The sequence below is a fragment of the Halichoerus grypus genome, chromosome 2 (genome assembly GCF_964656455.1).
Source record: "Halichoerus grypus chromosome 2, mHalGry1.hap1.1, whole genome shotgun sequence".
NCBI classification, from domain to species: Eukaryota; Metazoa; Chordata; class Mammalia; order Carnivora; family Phocidae; genus Halichoerus; species Halichoerus grypus.
The window spans coordinates 186,050,551-186,069,061 of record NC_135713.1 but is presented as its reverse complement, the minus strand read 5'-3'; the positions used below and the strand labels follow the sequence as shown (position 1 = coordinate 186,069,061).

Genomic DNA, 18,511 nt, shown 5'->3' with positions numbered 1-18,511 from the left:
TGCACGGCAGGTGCAAGGGAAGCAGGTGCAGGAGCAGGTACTTGCTCCACTGCGGCTCCGGGGAGTCAAGGTGAACCTGAAACCCAGCCCCTCCCGGCTAAGTAAACAGAAGCAGAGGCCGGATCGGGCTGATGAATATTCATTACTCCAGAAATCCAATCCCAGTGCCCCTGCACCCACCCAGAAGCCAGGGTCCTCCAGGGATCGCCTCCACGAGAAGAGGAAACCCCAAGGGAAGTCTGGAGCAGGAGAAACAAGGGAGCCTCTCTCCTGTTTCCCCATTCTCATGGGCCTGGTTGCACCCCCAGCCGTAGCCAAGGTCACCCTCACCCATTTCATGCCCTGAAGAGGCTCAGACCCTCTCCAGCACGGACTGGCCCTGGACGTTGCCCCAGGCACAACCGGGAAAGGGTTAAGCGCCGCTGCTCCGTTGGCCGGGCGGGACGGGGTGCACCCCAGCTTCTTTGAACTCAGGAGCCGAAACCAGTCCCTGGTTAAACTGGTTGGCAGACCGGTTCCCAGGCTGTCCGATCCACCCCAAAGCTCAATGCTCCTCAGGCAGGCACAGGGTGGGGGGGCTGGGGTTCCCTCCTGACCTGAAGGGCCCCTCCTCAAGTTGGGGGGTGCAGTGGTCACTGGCGCTGCCCTGGGCCAGCCTCTCGAGACCCAACCACCCTCAAACATGGGCAGAGGGGCAGGGGGGCATTTGTATTTGTGAGGTGGGAAGAGAGGGAAGGGCAGGAAGGCAGAGAGTGTGCACACATCCTCCCAGATCACTGACCACCCCTCCTGCAAATCTGCATTAGCCCAGGTGGTGCGTGGCCTGGCGTGGCGTCCAGCCAGGGCTGCCTTTGCATCTCACTCCGGAGAAGATAATTCTGCAGCCAGGAGAAGATTATTCTGCAGCCAGTTCGTGTTGGCATTCTCTCTCTCCTAGGACCGCACCGGCATCCCTGGAGAGTGGGAAACATTGACTGCACGGTCAGGGTCCCTGCAGCTGCCTGTCCCAGGGCTGCCCAGCTTTGATGCTCAATCCACCCACCCAGCTACCTTCCTCCAAGGACTGAGTGGGTATTTGCCAGGCTCTGAGTGAGGCACTGGGTGGAGAAAAGGCAGATGATTCCCCGTTTCCTTGGGTTCCTCCTCCCCTCAAACAACTCCCAAACTAACCAACTCTCAAACCCGCCCTACCATTTCCAACCCTGCTTCTACTTGGTTCAGCTTCTCATGGCCTTGTGAGTTCATATTCCCCGCCTTCCTAAACAGCCCCCCTGCCCCTAGGCCTCAAGTGCACAGTCCTTCAAAGGCCCCTCCCCATTACCCATAGTGGAACCCACTGGGCCTGGCCCTCTTGGGATGGGCCTCTCCCAACCCTCCATGAATACTCTCAGTAGTCCCTTTCTCTGCCTACCTTCCTGGGCGCAGAAGCTGTCCAGGAGGGTGAGATTCGGAGTGCATGCTGTGCTCTTGGTCAGGAACAGCCTCCTGGGTAAACCAAGACAAACTCCTATTCATCCCTTAAGACCCTAATTCATTATTATGCCTCCTATGCCACCAGGAATTGTTTTGGTCCTACAGAGTTTGCTCATATGCTTCTATTTAACGTGATAGGTACCAGGGCAACCCCTTCGGGTCCCCTCCCTCCTTGGGAGCTCGTACTATCACCTTGCTTTGCTGCCCCCCCCAAAAAAACCAACAAAAACATGATATATACCAGAATTGATTATATATGTGTGTAGGTGCACACATATATACATATATAGTATTGTAATGATCTAGTCATACATTTGGCTCCCTTAGAGAATTTTAGCTCCTTGAGCCAAGAATTATCTACCACTGATACAGACCTGACATAGTAGGGACTTAATGCAAGCTTTAAACACAACACAAATGGGAAATAGAAGTCTCGTCTATTCTCCGAAATTCTTAATCTAGCCTGTTGCCCGTGTCCCACTCTTCCTGGGTCAGGTAAATGTGAGAGAAAACCCATCTATTTTACTTGTGATTTCAGCTACAGCAGGCTTGCTCTTAATGATCATCTTCCCAGGGGTTTATGTGAATTATTTTGCAAGGTCCTCCAGCCTCCAGTAAGAAGTGCATACAGTTGGAGCTCTGGCCGGCTCAGTCGGTGGAGCATGCAACACTTGATCTCAGGGTCATGGGCTTGAAGATTATTTAAAAATAAAATCTTTGAAAAAAAAAAAAAGAAGGCTACATGGTTGTCTCAGGGAGGTGCCCACAGCTTTCCAGATCTGTCACTTTCTCTGAAAGCCCCATCTCTTTGAGAGCAGATGCCCAGTCTAGAAGACACCAGAAGAGGCTAAACACTCATCCCAGCCCAGGTATCAGGAAGAGACTGGAGGGATGGTGGGATGGGCCCCAGCCTGGGGTACAGTATCCAAGGGTCAGGGCACCAATTCTATGTGTACTAGAAGGGCTCCTACTAGAGGCACTCATCCCCCAGCCTCCTTGGCTCCAAAATCTAGGCCTTTCTGCTGCCTGGGACATAGGGGGGCCAGAATCCTATTCTCTGACCCCCACCTTGGAGAAGGCACCCCAGTGAGAACTGCAGTGGGCAGGATTCGGTGGATACCCACCTGTGGCCTGCCACTGGAGAAGGCCACCAGAACCAGAAGCAGGCTGTGGAGGCTCTGGCCCACCCTCCTGAGAGGGACCAGCCTGGGAAGTCCTGCCCAACCCTTGGCCTTCAGGGGATTTATGTCTGGGAAGAGCAGTGTTGGGAGGGTAGTTTGAGATAAGGCTATAAACTGTGAATATCTTTTAAACAGGCTGCTTTATTACTTTATAACTTTTTTAACCTTTAAATGCACCTCCTTAGGGGTGCCTGGTTGGCTCAATCAGTTGAGTGGCTGACTTTTGATTTCGGCTCAGGTTGTGGTCTCAGGGTCATGCAATTGGGCCTGTGTTGGACTCCAGGCTCAGCGCAGGGTCTACTTGAGATTCTCTCTCCTTCCCTCTCCTCCTGCCCTCCCCTTCCCCCTACTTGCCCTCAAGTGCACTCTCTCTCTAAAATAAATACGTAAAATCTTTAAAAATAAATAAATAAAATAAATGCACCTCCCTAAAACTAGGTTCAAGTATGATATTTCATATACAAACATGCAATGTGCATATCTTCGGAAATTTGTCCTTGTTGAGTGAAGCACGTAAAATACACCTGGGGAGCCCCAGAGGGCCTTGGTGCCCTATCGCGTCACAAAGACACAGGGCCCCATTGGATTACAGGGGGGCTGGTTCTAAGTCCCGAGCTGTAGAAGGAGGGATGCAGAAAAGAGCTGGGGAAGGTGCAGCCCTTCCCCCCGACCAAGTGACCCCAGTCCCCACTCATTACTAAATGCCTGCCTGCACACACCACACCTCTTATTCCTTCCTTTATGAGCATCCATTAAAGCACCTGACATTCAGTGTCAGGTGTCATACAGGTGCTGGGCTTATAGACATGAACACACCTGTACTCCCTACCTGCAAGGTGCTCACAGACTATGTATGGAGACGGACTGAATAAAACTACCCAGAAACCGCACTACAAACACCAAGAGACCCAGCTGAGGCTGCTGAGTTTCCAGGGTTTCAGCCCAGCAGGCACACACACACACACACACACACACACACACACACACACACACCCCAGTCGGTCTGGCTGTGAGCAAACACACAGAAACACAGAGCATAAAGTAATAACCTATGGAGGATAAAAGAAATTGATTACTTGAATGTCAAGGGTAAGTAAGCCTTTTTATGGCTATTGTAGGAAGATAACTAATGGGTGTTCTTGCCCAGAATGAGGGCTGGTAAGAAAGAACTTTGGAACGGGACAGGGACTGCAAGGGGGGGTTCCAAGTATCTGGCACAACAGCTGGGGAGAAAGTGGGTATCAGGCTGAAGAGGAGGGAGGAGAGACCCGAGCCCCGGAGCTGAGGTGGCTGAGTGGAGTGAACGGGGTAGGTAGGGCTGAGGGAGAAGCCGCATCCCACAGAGAACAAGAATGCAGGCTGGGGAGCCCGACAGGCCGAGTTTGAATCCCAGCCCCACCAACTACCAGCTGTATGATCTTGGACAAGTTACTGAACTTAGCTTTGGCTCCCTTACCTTTTAAAATCTGGCTCACAATAGTACCCACATTATATGGTTGTTAGAAGGATCAAATTAGATAAGGCTTGTAAAACATTTAGGTCTACATGGGCACGTGGCACACGGTTATCACTTCACAAGGAAGTTAACAACAACAACAAAGGATAGTCAGGCAGCCTGAGGGCATAGCACCCTGGGGCCCTGCACTTTCCATCCAAAGCTGGCACCGGCCTGCCCTGTCCTTCTCCACTTCCCTCAACGTGCTGCCCCTTCGCCAGGGTCCCGTCTGCTAAATCAGCAGAGAATTGTGAGAATCACAGTCAGAAGCATCCCACATGCCACCTTCCAACGGCTGGCAGCCCCGAGGACCTGTTGCCCTGGAGGCCAGACCACTAATGTGCTTCTCTGCCTGTAGGCCCCCTGAGGTTCCCTCTGGCCTTGGGAAAGGACAAACACTGCAGAATGCTGCCCAAAGCCCACACTTGTATGCTGGCTCGGGCAGCCACCCTGAGCTGAGGCCAGCAGCGAGGTACAACTATTCTCAAACCTCCTCCTGTTACACATGAGTCACCCCCCCACCCCCACGGCGCTGTGGGTGGGGTGACGTGCTGGTGGTCTCTGCCTTCACCAACTCACCCTGCCCTACCCTGCCCTGCCCCACCTGTTGGTTAAAGGAGGAGGGATGCACCTTGAGGGTGGGGCAGGGCCTGCTTCTTGGGCTGTCCCAGGGAGCCAGGAACACATAGTTGGAGCCCAGTGAGTGTTTGTTTAATCACAGGGGAGCCCCAGCAATTCTTCCAGCCTGAGTCAGGATTCTGAGATGGGAGCCAAATTCTCATGAGAGAGCCCTGAAGAGGCCCCTAGTTCTGCTCTATGAGCCATTTCCAGGGAAATCTTTCAACCCATTTTATAATAATGACGATTAATGTTCCCCCCCCCACACACACACATGAGTCTACAAAGCCTGAGAGATACATTAAAGCATGTTGGAAACTGTAAAGAGTTATATACATCTAGTTTGTTTATTTAAGCCTATAAACAGAAATACCAAGATAATCAGGATAGGTGCTATCTCCACGTTGAGGAAACTGGCTGGCAGAGGTTATGGAAATAGTCCAAGATCTCACTGGGCAGAAATCTAGGTCTTCTCACTGCTGTACCACACCACGCAGTTCAGTAACAAATTTACTGGGTCCCAAGTGCTGTGCTGGGGCAGAGGTGGGGGGTCCAAGGACCAGATGGAGCCTTGGGGAGGAGCTAACATCCTGGAAAGGGAGGGGCCCCAAATGGCATACTCAGCCCTGGTGATCTATCCTTGGCCCACCTAGTCTCCTCACTCTAGCCATTTCTTGCCCAGTCTCATGCCCTCCCTTAGCTTCAGCCACTGCATGGATTACAGATCAGTCAGCCTGTGGCTCTCCAAAGCTGTATCCCTAGCCCTAGGGCTCCCCTGAACTCCAAAGCTATAGACCCAAGTGTCTCCTGCATACTTTTCACGTGGGGTCCTCCCAGCACCACTAACCGAGTAAGTTCAAAGCCAAGATGCCCTCCTCCCAATACCTGCTCAGCATCCTGCATTCCTGTCGCAGGTGGTGACACTCCCAATCCAACCACCTAGGTTTCATCCTTGCTGTCTATTTCCCCCATCCACATGGCCATTTGATGGCCAAGTTCTGTCCATTTCCCTCTAAAACATCTCTCAAATCCAGCCCTGCCCCCCCTCCTCACGTCTTGTCCCAGGTCAGGCCCTAACCTCTGCCTAATAACCTCCTGGCAGTCTCCCTGTCTCCAGTCTTATCTCCCATGAATCCATTCTCCTAGCAGTCAATCTGAATAGGTCCCTCCCTGCTTCAAGCCCTTCAAACCCTCCAGTGGTTCCTCTGGGTCTGCAGGGGTGAAGTCCAAGTTCCTTAATGAGGCTCCTCCCTATGATATGACCTTTTCACCTTTACAGTCTCCTCATTGGCCACTCCTTGCCTCAAACCTTTTACTGCACAGGGGCTGGCCAGTTCGCCATGCCACTGGCATCATCAGTGTGAGACCTGTCCAAGTGCTTTGAAATTCTTCCGTTTTGTTAAACAAGGGGCCCTGCATTTTCATTTTGCGCTGGGCCCCACCAATTGTTTCCAGTCCTGCCTGCCTGTTGTTCCTTGCACCCGTCTTGCAGTTCGTGGACTCCAAAGCTTTGTGCAGTCTCCTCCACCTGGGACACCCCTCCACACGTACCCCTCTTTCTGCAGCTCTTCCTTTAAGACTCAATTTTGGTGTTATCTTTGGGATGCCTCCTTCCCCTTCCCTAATCATCCACACGTAGCAGGTGCTCAACACATGTCTATCAGATAAACTGAACGGGAAGGCAAAGTGTGAAAAGTGCCACAAGAGACCTACAAACTACTACAGACGGTAAAGCGAGGCAAGGCCGGAAGGAAGCATTTCTAACGGCCTCCGGGTCGCCAGGGTCGGCGCGAGAACCCTCTCTGCGGGACCGGTAATCCCCGCACCGAAGGCTCCGCGCCCACCTGGCCGGAAGCGGCGGTGACCAGCTCTCCGGCGCCGCCTGCCGCGACCTCGCCGGCCCTGCAGCCTTTTCTCGGCGCCCCCGCCCCTCTTCAGCCCTGAGCCCGCCTCGCGTCTCCCATTGGCTATCTTCCGTTCTCCCGCCCCTCCCGGGTTCAGCCATTCGGAGCCCCGGGGTGGGTGGGGCTTGTGGCCAGGGGTGGAGGGCGCATCCCGATTGGCTCGGAGGAAGGTGGCGACGTGGCCGGAGGAGGCCCGTTCGTGCCTAAACTGAGGCTCAACCAGGCCTGCGCCGGATTGGTTGTAGGGGGGGCGGGCCTGCGTCGCCGGCCGGAAGCGGAAGTGGAGGAAAGATGCAGGTGTGGGGACAGGAGCTGGGGGGAATGGGGGACTGGCCCGGGGTCCCTGGACTGAATTCAGCCCGTCGGTCCTTGGCCCGCTTCCCCGGCCTCCCTCCCGGGCGCAGCCATCGCCCCGGCCCATCATTCTGGCCCCGCAAGGTGGCGGTTGGGCCCATGAAATGAGCGCGCGGGTGGCACGCCCCCTCCCCGCGCTCACGCCCCGTTCCCCTCCGTGTTTCCCGCCAGGACCATCAGCACGTGCCCATCGACATCCAGACCAGCAAGCTGCTCGGTAGGAGGGGACGCCCCGCGCAACCGGCTGTCAGGGGGAGGCCCTGCCCTTTGCCCTCTGTCACCAACAGCTGGGAGCCGTGAGGCCCCAAGGCCCCTGTTGAGGCGCTGACCACTCGCCATGAACTATGCTCCCAGCGGTGGCTACTTGCCACGCTTGAAGGAGCAGGAAGGAACCATACATAGAGTCTGTACTTGACCTGCGTCTTCTACTTTATAACATTCATAATAGGTGTCGTCAAATCATTAGGCACAGAGTAATGGCTTACTTTAAAGATGGTCAGCTACTAAGTGGCAGACATGAAATTGGAGCTTGAGTCTGTCGGGTTCCAATATCTGCTTTTTGTATGAAAAAAACTTTCCCTCCTTTCTTTTTAAAAGCTTCCATCTTCCCTTGATTTTAGGAGGAATAGGGACATAGACCCAGTTGGGAATAAAGACCTTTTAGTGGCCAGCCATCTCCCTGCTGTCTGTATCTGATCTAAATACCTTCTCAGTTCAGAGTCAGGCTAGGACCTCTTCATTACGACCCTTCCAGGGCAAGTGCACAACTTCTAAATTTTAAAATGCTCATTGCACTAATTGATTTGATGCCAGTTTTGTCATTAAGATACATCTGTTTGACTACTTCATCCCCTTCTGGTTCTATGACACCTACAGAATTTTTCTTTCTGAAGATTTTAGAGGAATACATCAGAGGGAGTGTAACTGGCAACTAGTGTGGGACCCCAGTGTTTGACCAGTTGGCAGGTGTATTAACAAGGACAAGGTTCTGAATTCACCACCGTGGACCATGTAGCCAGTCCTGTGCAGTGGCCACTTAATGGAGCTTTTTTAGGGTCATTTCAGATTTGTCCCAGTTCTTCAGCACAGGTGCACTCTTGGTGTATGAGCTTGTCATTGGTTATGAAAAGGACCATGCCATTTGTTGAGTGTTTGCTCTACCAGGTGCTGTTTTAGGCACTTGACATTGTAAAATGAAGATTTTTACTAGGATTTATGGAATCCTTGCCATGTGCCAGGCATAGGGCTCCGTGTTTTACCTTCATTCCCTCTTGTATTCAGTAACTTATTATTCCCATTTTATATGTGGGGAAACTGACGCACAGAATGGCTGAGAGACTTGCTTAAGAAAGTTGATAACTAGGGGTGCCTGGGTGGCTCAGTCATTTAAAAAACGTCCGACTCTTGATATCAGCTCAGGTCATGACCTCAGGGTCATGGGATTGAGCCCTGCGTTGGGCTCCACGCTCAGCTGGAGTCTGCTTGAGGTTCTCTCTCTCTCCCTCTGCCCCTCCCCCCTCCCCATGCTCGCATGCTCTCTCCCTCTCTCTCTCTGTCTCAAATAAATCTTTTCAAAAAAGTTGATAATTAGAAGCCAGGACCGTCAGAACACAAAGCCTAGCTCTTAGTTCTCTCCTACTGAGGAAACGTGCATGGCTCTCCCCCACCCACACCCTCTGCTAAAAACACAGATCTGGGCCCAGAGTCCAGGAGGTCAGTCACGTTGGTATTCTCATGGTGCCGGGTGGTACTTCACTGTTGAGAGTAGACCAGTGGTATCTAGTCCTTAGGGCGCTGTGGGTATTAGGGGCTTTGCAGTTGTTCATTCATCCGGCACTTGGCATAATCATCTTGTATTTTCCATTGTCATGGTTAATCCCAGCCCTGAGGAAGTGGAAGTTGAAAAGCATCCTCTGTCAGTAAGAAAGATATAATTACCATGGAAGCAAAAATATTATGGAGAATTTAGAGTGGTCAAAAGTGGCACTTTGATGTCAGGACCAATTTAAAGCTTTTCTCTATCCCTGCGTGGAGGCAGTTGCTTTATAAAAGTCACACTGCGATGGAGTCCGTTTAACCCCAAGGGTCCCTTTGAGCTCCTCTTCATTCCCACGATCCCCACACCTTAACCGGTTTGCGTACAACTTTTGGCCAGTGTCTTAGCCTATTTCGCTTGAATTAATGATGGACTTTTGGCTGTGTGAATGGGAATGCTGTGATTTGGGTGTTTCTCACGTAGACTGGCTGGTCGACAGAAGGCACTGCGGTCTGAAATGGCAGAGTCTGGTGTTGACCATCCGAGAGAAGATCAATGCTGCCATCCAGGACATGCCGGAGAGCGAGGAGATCGCCCAGCTGCTCTCTGGATCCTGTGAGTGCTTCTGGGCTACACCGCCAGCGCCCTCTCTTCCCTGGAGCGCTGTGTATCAGCTGAGCTGCTCCCTTGTTTAGCCGTAGGGCTGACCCCTAGAGAGAGATTTATTTTGGGGGCACAGATGCTGGTTTCTCCCAACACAACATGCTGAAGGGCAGAGCTGTACATGCTAAAATTCTCAGCATGTTCATCAGTCAGCCATGTGCCCAGAGTAGGTGGGGAAGATACTATAATTCCCAAAGTCTTTGTTCTTCCTTGCTTTCCAGACATTCACTACTTCCACTGCCTAAGGATCGTGGACCTCCTCAAAGGCACTGAAGCCTCCACAAAAAATATTTTTGGCCGGTACTCTTCACAACGAATGAAGGCAAGTGTGGGCAAAGCTGGTAAGGTGCAGCTGGAAACGTCCCGTCTCCAGGGCCAGAGCCTCTGGTCTCGCTGAGGGTCCAGTGCATATGCTTACGTAGACTGTTTCCTGAGCTTTCTCTCCATCCCCAAAGTTTATAGCAAAAATAGACCCTACCCCCTGGGTTTACATTTTCAGGCCTGCTGCTTTGGGGAGCGCTCATTGGAACCACGTTCTTAAAATGAAGTGGGTGGTCCAGCCAGCGTTATGAAGGAGGACAAGGGCTCTGTGTCTGGTGTGATGTGAAGGCTGGGGGAGCGTCCCCTGTTTGGGGCTTGAGCTGAGATGTGGCTGCTGAGCGCTCTTCCAGCTCACTTCTGTTTCTGTCCTTCCCCAGGATTGGCAGGAGATCGTAGCCCTGTATGAGAAGGACAACACCTACCTAGGTAAAGTTGCCCAGCCTGGGGGGCCCGGCATCCATGGGGCAGCCCACTCCCCGAGTTCTGAGACACTAGGCTTCCAGGCAGCACAGTCCGTGTGGGGGAAGAGCCTGGGGTATAGATGTTTGCCAGGTGGGCAAAGAAATTCCCCAAAGAGTGTTGGGAGGAGGAGGAAGACCAGGCAGGTAGTAGGCATTGGCCGGGCCTGGCCAGGCAGGTGGGTTTTGGTCCTCCCCCGTTGACCTCTTGATGACTGACATTCTCTGCACCTCCATTCTCCTCTGGGCAGAAGAGGCATGGGTCATCTGGGGGCTACATCAGGTGCCCGAGAGAGTAATTACAGGGCGCATTGTACCTTGGGGTATGTTTCCTAAAAGTCCTAATAATAATAGTTCATACTTACTGAGCATCTACTAAATGCAAGGAATTATACTCATGTTTTATGTGCATTCTCTCTCTTAATCCTCATGGTAAATATTCTTGCCCCAACGTTAGAGAGGAGGATTGGATCAGAGAGGTTGAATGACTGTGTGAGGTGCCACGGCTGGGAGGCCAAGCGGGTCCCAGGGGCATGCTTGCCTCGTGGCCTGCGCATCTGGGGTGAATTTCCTGGGCCCTCTTCAGTGGAACTCTCTAGCCTCCTGGTTCGGAACGTCAGCTATGAGATCCCCTCGCTGAAGAAGCAGATCGCCAAGTGCCAACAGCTGCAGCAAGAATACAGTCGCAGGGAGGAGGAGGGCCAGGCGGGGGCGGCCGAGATGCGGGAGCGGTTCTACCACTCGTGCAAGCAGTACGGCGTCACGGTGAGCCTCGGGGGGCCTGAGCCCAGCTCCTCCGCCGCCCACCACTCCTGCCTCAGGCGTCCTCTTCCATCCTCGCTAGGGAGACAACGTCCGAAGAGAGCTGCTGGCCCTGGTGAAGGACCTGCCGAGTCAGCTGGCTGAGATCGGAGAGGGGGCTCAGGCCCTGGGCCAAGCCATCGACCTGTACCAGGCCTGTGTGGGCTTTGTGTGTGAGAGGTAAAGGACCTCAGTGTCTCTCCAGAGGGGAGGGGACGGCTGGCCTCTGTTCCTTGGCTGTTCTGTCTTCTCCGCTTGTATTTTCCCCGCATCCCATTTGAGTTTGAGTTCACACGGGTGAGCCTGCGGGAGCCTCGGCCATCTGCCCGGAGGGCGTGGGCTTCCTGCGGGCGCGGCGGGAGGGTCAGCCCGGTGCTCTGTTGCAGCCCCGAAGAGCAGGTGTTGCCAATGCTGCGGTACGTGCAGAGGCGGGGGAACTGCACGGTGTACGAGTGGAGGACGGGGACAGAGCCCTCCGTGGTGGAGCGGCCACACCTCGAGGAGCCGCCTGAGCAGGTGGAAGAAGACGCGGTAAGACAAGCCTGGCGAGAGCAGCTTCCTCATCCCCCGCACACCGCTCCCCCGTCCGCCTGAGTTCAGAGTCCCAGAAGGTAGAAAGAGGGATTCGGGTGAGAGAGACTAGAGCTGGAAGGGCCCAGAAGGCCCTCCTCCTTTATTTTTCCGGGCTTCTTGAGGCCAGAGTGTAGATTAACCTTGAAGAGCCTTGGCACAGCTGGTTGGCTTTGAACTAGGAATCCTTCAGTCCCGTGAACTCTCTGAAGATGGGTTGTCCTTTGGGGCGTCAGGAGGCCATTGCATTTAAACAGTGTGCTGGTGCCCCCTAGAGGGGCAGCTGAGGCCTCCGGGGAGGCGCGCCCCTTTTCTTTCACCCACTTTCTTTGAGCTAACACTTTTTTCCCCTCCTAGATTGACTGGGGCGACTTTGGAGTGGAGGTGGCTTCTGAAGGGGTTGACTCTGTCATCTCTGCCCAGGCTGCTGGAATCGACTGGGGCATCTCCTTGGAATCGGACTCAAAGGTTAGGAAGCCCTTCTCTCTGAGGACTTTCTGTGATCTCTGCTTTGGGGTTAAGAGAAGTGGTGTCTGTCTTTAAGGACGTTACTCGAAGTCCATAGCCCTCAGACCAGGTATAGTCCAAGGAGACGCAGAGCTTCCACAGGGACATATCAGAGGTTTGACCCTTTTTCTCCCGGTATCTGGGGGCAAGGTGTGGGGGGATAGACCGGTGGTAACTCTCCAAACAGGGATGAGGGTAGCGGCACACGTGGCCCCCACCGCCATCTTTGCTGCCAACGTCAGGGCGGCACGTCCTTCATACAGTTGAAATGTGCAGGCATTGAACTTACCAAGGGCTTTGGTTTATGCTGGCTCCTTTTGCTGGGGAAGATTCTTGCAACCCTGCTGGGGTTCTTTGCTTTCCACCCAGGAAGCTGGGGGTGATGGGATAGACTGGGGAGACGATGCTGCTTTGCAGATCACGGTGCTGGAAGCCGGAACCCAGGGTAAGCACACCCTCCCTGGAGCCCTGGCAGAAGTGGGGGCTCAGAGGTCCCTGTGTCCCCAGAAACAGTGCACTGCTGAGAGTGGGTGGCTCGCACATCTAACTGTTTTCTCAAAATCGTGATGATGATGTGAGAGTACGGGGACGGAGAGAAGTTCTTAAAGTTAAGTCTAGAAGCTCTCAACTTTTGGGATAGCGAATATGGGTCATCTTTTCTGGTGGGAGGTTCCAGGTCTGACCTGACCCCCCTGCCCAGCAGCGGGGAGGATGTAGCAGCGATCTGAGCCGCTAGAGGGCGGTGCAGGATGAAACTTGGTGGCCCCGCCGGAGCAGAGGGGGCCTTTTCAGGCCCTGAAGCCAGCTCTGTGGTCCTCCCAGACTGGCCGTTGGTCCTAGTGTCTGATTCGGGCTGGACGTATGGGAGAGGGTGACCCTTCCCCCCAGACCCCCTGGGATGAGACAGCAAGTAGCTTTAGTGCATTGAGTTTGCATCCAGATTAACCCACCAGAACCTCTCAAACTTGAGGGTCTTTTTCTCTGGTCCCCAGCAACTTTATCACTTCTCCATCTCTCTTCCCGGCAGCTCCGGAAGGTGTTGCTAGGGGCCCAGATGCCCTGACACTTCTTGAATACCCTGAGACCCGGAATCAGTTCATTGATGAGCTCATGGAGGTACCTTCGTCCTCTGGGAGGACCCTTCCCATTTGTGTTCATCTCCGTCTGTTCCCTTCCCAGTGGCCTGCTGGCTGGTGAGGGCCTCGTGCAGTTTGTAGTCCTCACCTGTTCCTTTCTCTTTTTGCCCAGGGAGGCCCCTCTTAGCATCCAGGGCAGAGGAGGACAAAGAGATCACGTTTCTCTGGTAGAATAAGAATGACAAGATGTGTGGCTGGTTCCCAGATTCTTCTAGCCCTTTCTTAATCCCGGGCTTCTCAAACATGGGTTCCTGTTCCCTGAATCTTAGTCCTCTCACAGAAAATACCTTCACTGGGGCAGAGAGAACCCGTCGAATTTCAGTGTTCTTAGTTATCTGAGCCACACGTAGGGCTGGGGGTGGGGGCCTGAGATGGCAGGAGGGGACGAGGAGAGTGGCAGTGGAGGCTGCTTCAGGCTCTCACGTTATAGTTGGTAAGTTTCTCGCAGTTAAAGTATTCAGAGGAAATAATCTCTCATCACCCGGAGTCCAACCCTCACCTCTCATTCTTACATTCTGAGCAGTCTGAGGGCTTGGCCTCCGAATTCTCTTCTTGGTTTCAACCAGATCCTCTTGTGCCCTCAGCTCGAGATCTTCTTGTCCCAGAGAGCCGTGGAGATGAGTGAGGAGGCGGACATCTTGTCCATGAGCCAGTTCCAGCTGGCTCCAGCCATCCTGCAGGGCCAGACCAAAGAGAAGATGCTCACCATGGTGTCGGCGCTGCAGGATCTGATTGGCCGGCTCTCCAGTCTTCGGATGCAGCACCTGTTTATGATCCTGGCCTCCCCGAGGTCTGGCCTTCCCGTTGACGTGCAGTGGGGTGCCGCCATCTTGAGCAGCCCCGACTCCTTGTGTTCCCCTTCTGCACAGCCCCTCGGAGCTCTTCTCTGCCTCCCCTAGCAGCTCTGTCACAGCCGGGGTCCAGGGTTCTCTTGGGGCAGGACGAGGTGGTTTGAGGTGTGCAGGCAGGCTCTGCTTCCCACGCAGGACGGGGGACTGGGAGCCATGTGCCTTGCGGAGAGGGAGCACAGGGTGTGGAGGCCGAGAGGCCAGTTAGGGACTGGGTGTCCTGAGCCTCCCCGTTCCCAGCAGGTGAGCGGGCACGCGCAGGTGCCTCCGCTGCGTCACGCACTGACCTGAGCGCCCCGCGCAGGTATGTGGACCGCGTGACTGAGTTTCTGCAGCAGAAGCTGAAGCAGGCCCAGCTGCTGGCTTTGAAGAAAGAGCTGATGGTGCAGAAGCAGAAGGAGGCACTTCAGGAGCAGGCGGCCCTGGAGCCCAAGCTAGATCTGCTGCTGGAGAAGACCAAGGAGCTGCAGACGCTGGTGAGACGGGAAAGGCAGACCTGCCGAGGGGGAGGGCCCCCCGTCTTACAGGACGAGGCACCTTTGCCTCTCTGCTTCCCGCCCGCGGGGTGTCACTGTCTTTCAGATTGAAGCTGACATTTCCAAGAGGTACAATGGGCGCCCCGTGAACCTGATGGGAACCTCTCTATGACATTCTCCACGTTTCTACCTGCCCATCTTCCCAGCCTTCAGGAAGGAGGGTGGGAAGTCAGGGCTGATGTGGCAGGGCCCTTCCTGGCCAGAGACCAGGCGATGGGAGGATGGAAAGCCACAGGAGGGAGCCAGCATCCCTAGATGGTGGCCTTGACAGTCGCTTACTCTCTGGCAAGGAGCTGTCTTGATTGGTCCTGTGGCCCGTCAGCCTGGAACCACAGTTTCTGGCCCTTCTCATCATCTAGTTGAACTTAATAAAAAAGGAAGAGACTTTTGCTTCACTACTGACAGTTTCTGTTTCTCAGGGCCTTGAGTCAAGGCTGCGCGCCTGTTGGCCGGGGGTTCTTGATCCAGTGGGCTCCCAAGGCCGTTGGCTGTTCCTATGGAGCCCCAGGGTAGGGACGGTCCCCCTTTGCTTCTGGTGACAGGGAGGGCCCCAGTTGAGTACAAGTGGTTCAGCAAGGGGTTCTGGGGTAGCTGAGTCGGCTGGGCCCCTTTCCCTCTGGGCCAGGCGAGACAGCCCCACTCAGGCCAGAAGCCCAAGGGGACCAGTCAAGTGGCAGCCTTGTTGGAGCCAGCAAAGCTGTAGTTTCCTTTTAATCACAGCTTACCTCCAGGCAGGGGGAAAATGTGGTTTGGGGAGGAAGGGTCTGATAGACAAGGTGGAGACAGGACTTGTCACCTTCACTAGCCACCTGTCCACTTCCTGCCCATAACTGCCTGCGTGGTGATTGGGTAGAGCCCCCCCCCCCGGGATAGCACCCCTCTCCCAAGCCACCTACCCATCCCCGTTTCCCAGGAAGGGTAGGGGTTGGGGGTGGCCGGCAATTCGATTTTAATTTCATAGCAGAGCAGTTGATTCATGGCTCTTTGTCGCTGGCATTGACTCCTGTAATGACTTTCCATCAAAATGAAAAGTGGAGTGACACCACTCATTATTCCTGCTGCTTGTTATCTCAGTTCTGGGGAGGGCCGCCCCCTCCCTGCTGCCTTTCAGCCGCCCTGGACAGTGAGTGATGGCCCCTATTAATCACCGACCCCGCGGACTCCGGCGGACACACGCTATCCAAAGGAGAGAGAGATAAGGCAGCATGAACTGCTCGAAGCCGCTCCTATCAATTAATGTCAGCCCATCGCTTCCCCCCAATCTTTGCCTGTTCACCTCCTTTTGGAGGTATTGGGGGCTGAAATTAGTCTAGGAATTGGAAAAGGAAAAATACTGGTGCGGAATGTCGAGGTAAAAGTGTCCTTAGCATCGAAGGACGTACAGGGGACCGGGTGGGCCGCTTGGCCTTGGGAGTTGTCTGGGTCGCTTAGTCCCCGTCCCTCTGGAGGGTGGCGGCTGCCTCCTGCCCCACCTGTTCAGCTGCCGGCCCCGCTGGCCTTCTGGCCCACCCCTGGCAGCCGCCATCGGCTCACCGAGGCAGGCCGCCCTCCCCGCTCCAGGCCCTGCCCAATCGCCAGCTGCTACACGGGCCGGCGCTCTCACTTCCAGGCCCTGAGCTTGGAGGGGAACGAGCCCCGTGGACCATGCGACCATGGCGGGCTGGGTTCAGGCCTCAAAAGTTCTTTTGCTCCTGCCCTTCCAGAGGAGCGCCTTGCCTGCTTGCTCCGCTCTGCCTGGGGTGATGGCAGGGAGTCCCACAGGCCGAGCTTTGGCCGTCTTTGCAGGAGCGGAAGTGGGTTTAGATAGGGTTTTCTCAGATTTGGGGCACCTTGCTAAGTGGTGTGGTTAGGGGACTGTTCTCTCTCAGAGGGATCAGGCCCGGTCCACTGCTTATGTGGTAAAAGGAGGGCCTGCCTGACACCGATGACAGTTGTTCCCTAAAAGCTGTTATAACCCCGTAACATTAGGCTCATCCAGAACCTTGAGCTCCAGTTGCCTTTGGCCTGGGCTCCGCTTCCTAGGGCCCACTTTCCCGACCACGCGGACACGCTGAAGACCCCCCAACCCTGACGCTTTGACCCTGCAGGAGAACAGTACTGTGTCTCGCAGATCTGCTCCCAGGTTTGCCCTCGTGTCGCTCTGATTGCAGTTGGGATCCTGCTTGCTGTTCTCCGGATTGCCTGACAGAATCCACTGTGAGGATTAAGTGAGTTAACATACACAGAGGTCTCAGAACGGTGCCTGGCCCAGAGTCAGCGCTCCCGGACAAACGGGAGCTCCTAGTTTGGGTTTGTGAAGCAGTGGGTAAGGACCTTCCATCCTGGTCTGACTTGGCTTCCTGGAAGGGAGTGGCGAGAGGCTCTTGTGGAGCTTGAAGACCAAGTCCTGGGCCGGCAGGTTTCCGGGGCTGCAAAAAAGTGTTCTGGGAGAGGGGGAGGAGGCGGGCCGAGATTCACCCTTAGTTTGATGTGAATTGGATTGCCAAGAGCACACCCTACTCTTGTGTTCACTTTTTTTTTTTTTAAGATTTTATTTATTTATTTGACAGAGACACAGTGAGAGAGGGAACACAAGCAGGGGGAGTGGGAGAGGGAGAAGCAGGCTTCCCGCGGAGCAGGGAGCCCAATGCAGGACTCGATCCCAGGACCCTGGGATCATGACCTGAGCCGAAGGCAGACGCCTAACGACTGAGCCACCCAGGCGCCACTTGTGTTCACTTTTATGCCACCTTTTTCCAGAGAAGATTTCAGGCTCTTACCACTCAGCTGACTGACTGGTGACCCTGCAGTGACCAGTTTTCCCTAGACCCTCCCCCCGCTGCTAACTCCAGCTGCCCGAGCCCCCTCGCCATCTCTCTGCTCACGGGAAGCCTTTCTTCCCTCGCAGACTCCCACGGCCTCTCAAAGTGCGGCTCTTTTTGTCATCAACAGAAGTAGGACCCCTTGGCTCCGCAACCCCTGATGGCTGGCCATGATCATGAGCTACGTGGAGTGCTGACAACTGGCCCTCTGGCTTCTGGCTGCCCACTAAGGGCTTGCTGAGGAGACGGGGGTCCTACACTTCTAGAACTAGTTGCCCCTGGCCGGTGTGGGCAGGGATTATCTGTGTCATCCAGACGGGAAATCTCCTCACCCACTGAAAGAAAGCCCTGCTTCGGAGAACTGGCCTGGAGCTAACGACCAGAGCAGAGCACGTCCCGGGGCTCCAGGAGCAGGTGCTAATTGTGGCCAAGCCTGCCGAGTCCTGCTCGCTCACCCGCGTGCGCCTCCCCAGTCCCCGTTCTCTCTCCCTCGTTAATTCCCAGATGTTACTTCGGTCTCCCCCCTAGAAAAAGAGGTCCTGTGGCTCTTCCCTGCCTCCTCATCTGCACCTGCTTGTCCTATCACTAGTTTTCATTTCTTTTAATTGCCGCCATTCTCTGTGCTCCTTACAAAATCTGATCACAGTAGTAGGTTAGGAAGGAAGCAGGCAAAGATCCGGACGGCCTGGGTCACATCCTGGCTCTGTTCTTGCCACCATGTGATCTTGGGCAAGTCCCTGGACCTCTCTGCCTCATTTCCTTCACCTGTAAAATGAGGACAGCGATACTACCAGCCTCAGGGTAGGGAGCCTCGGCCAGTGTGTGCAGCGCCTGGATGGTCCCTGGCCCAGTCAGACTCTGATGTCAGCTGTTGTGAGAGGGGATAGACCGGAAATCACCTGGACTGAGGTCAGAAACTTGTGTTTGGGTCCTGGCTCTGTGTGTCCCAGATAGCCCAACATGTCCCGAACCAAACCCATCGTCTTCTCCATTCCACTCTTCATTCCTCTCTGATATTTCCTATCTCTGTCCATCAGCAGCTCCCAGCCCCTGCTTTGTCACCCTCATCATTCCCCTGCTTAGAAACTC

General features: G+C 54.6%; 1 protein-coding gene across 1 annotated transcript; it reads left to right on the top strand.

Annotated features, from left to right (window-relative positions):
• The first annotated feature begins 6,852 nt into the window (after window positions 1-6,852).
• CDK5RAP3 (CDK5 regulatory subunit associated protein 3) lies at window positions 6,853-15,016 on the top strand. Its single transcript, XM_036077410.2, has 14 exons — window positions 6,853-6,968; window positions 7,197-7,242; window positions 9,265-9,396; window positions 9,666-9,766; window positions 10,143-10,191; window positions 10,810-10,988; window positions 11,068-11,204; window positions 11,411-11,555; window positions 11,952-12,062; window positions 12,471-12,546; window positions 13,129-13,217; window positions 13,822-14,027; window positions 14,390-14,561; window positions 14,668-15,016. The coding sequence occupies exons 1-14, from the start codon at window positions 6,963-6,965 to the stop codon at window positions 14,731-14,733; spliced, it is 1,515 nt and encodes a 504-aa protein (XP_035933303.1). The 5' UTR covers window positions 6,853-6,962; the 3' UTR covers window positions 14,734-15,016.
• The last annotated feature ends 3,495 nt before the right edge of the window (window positions 15,017-18,511 follow it).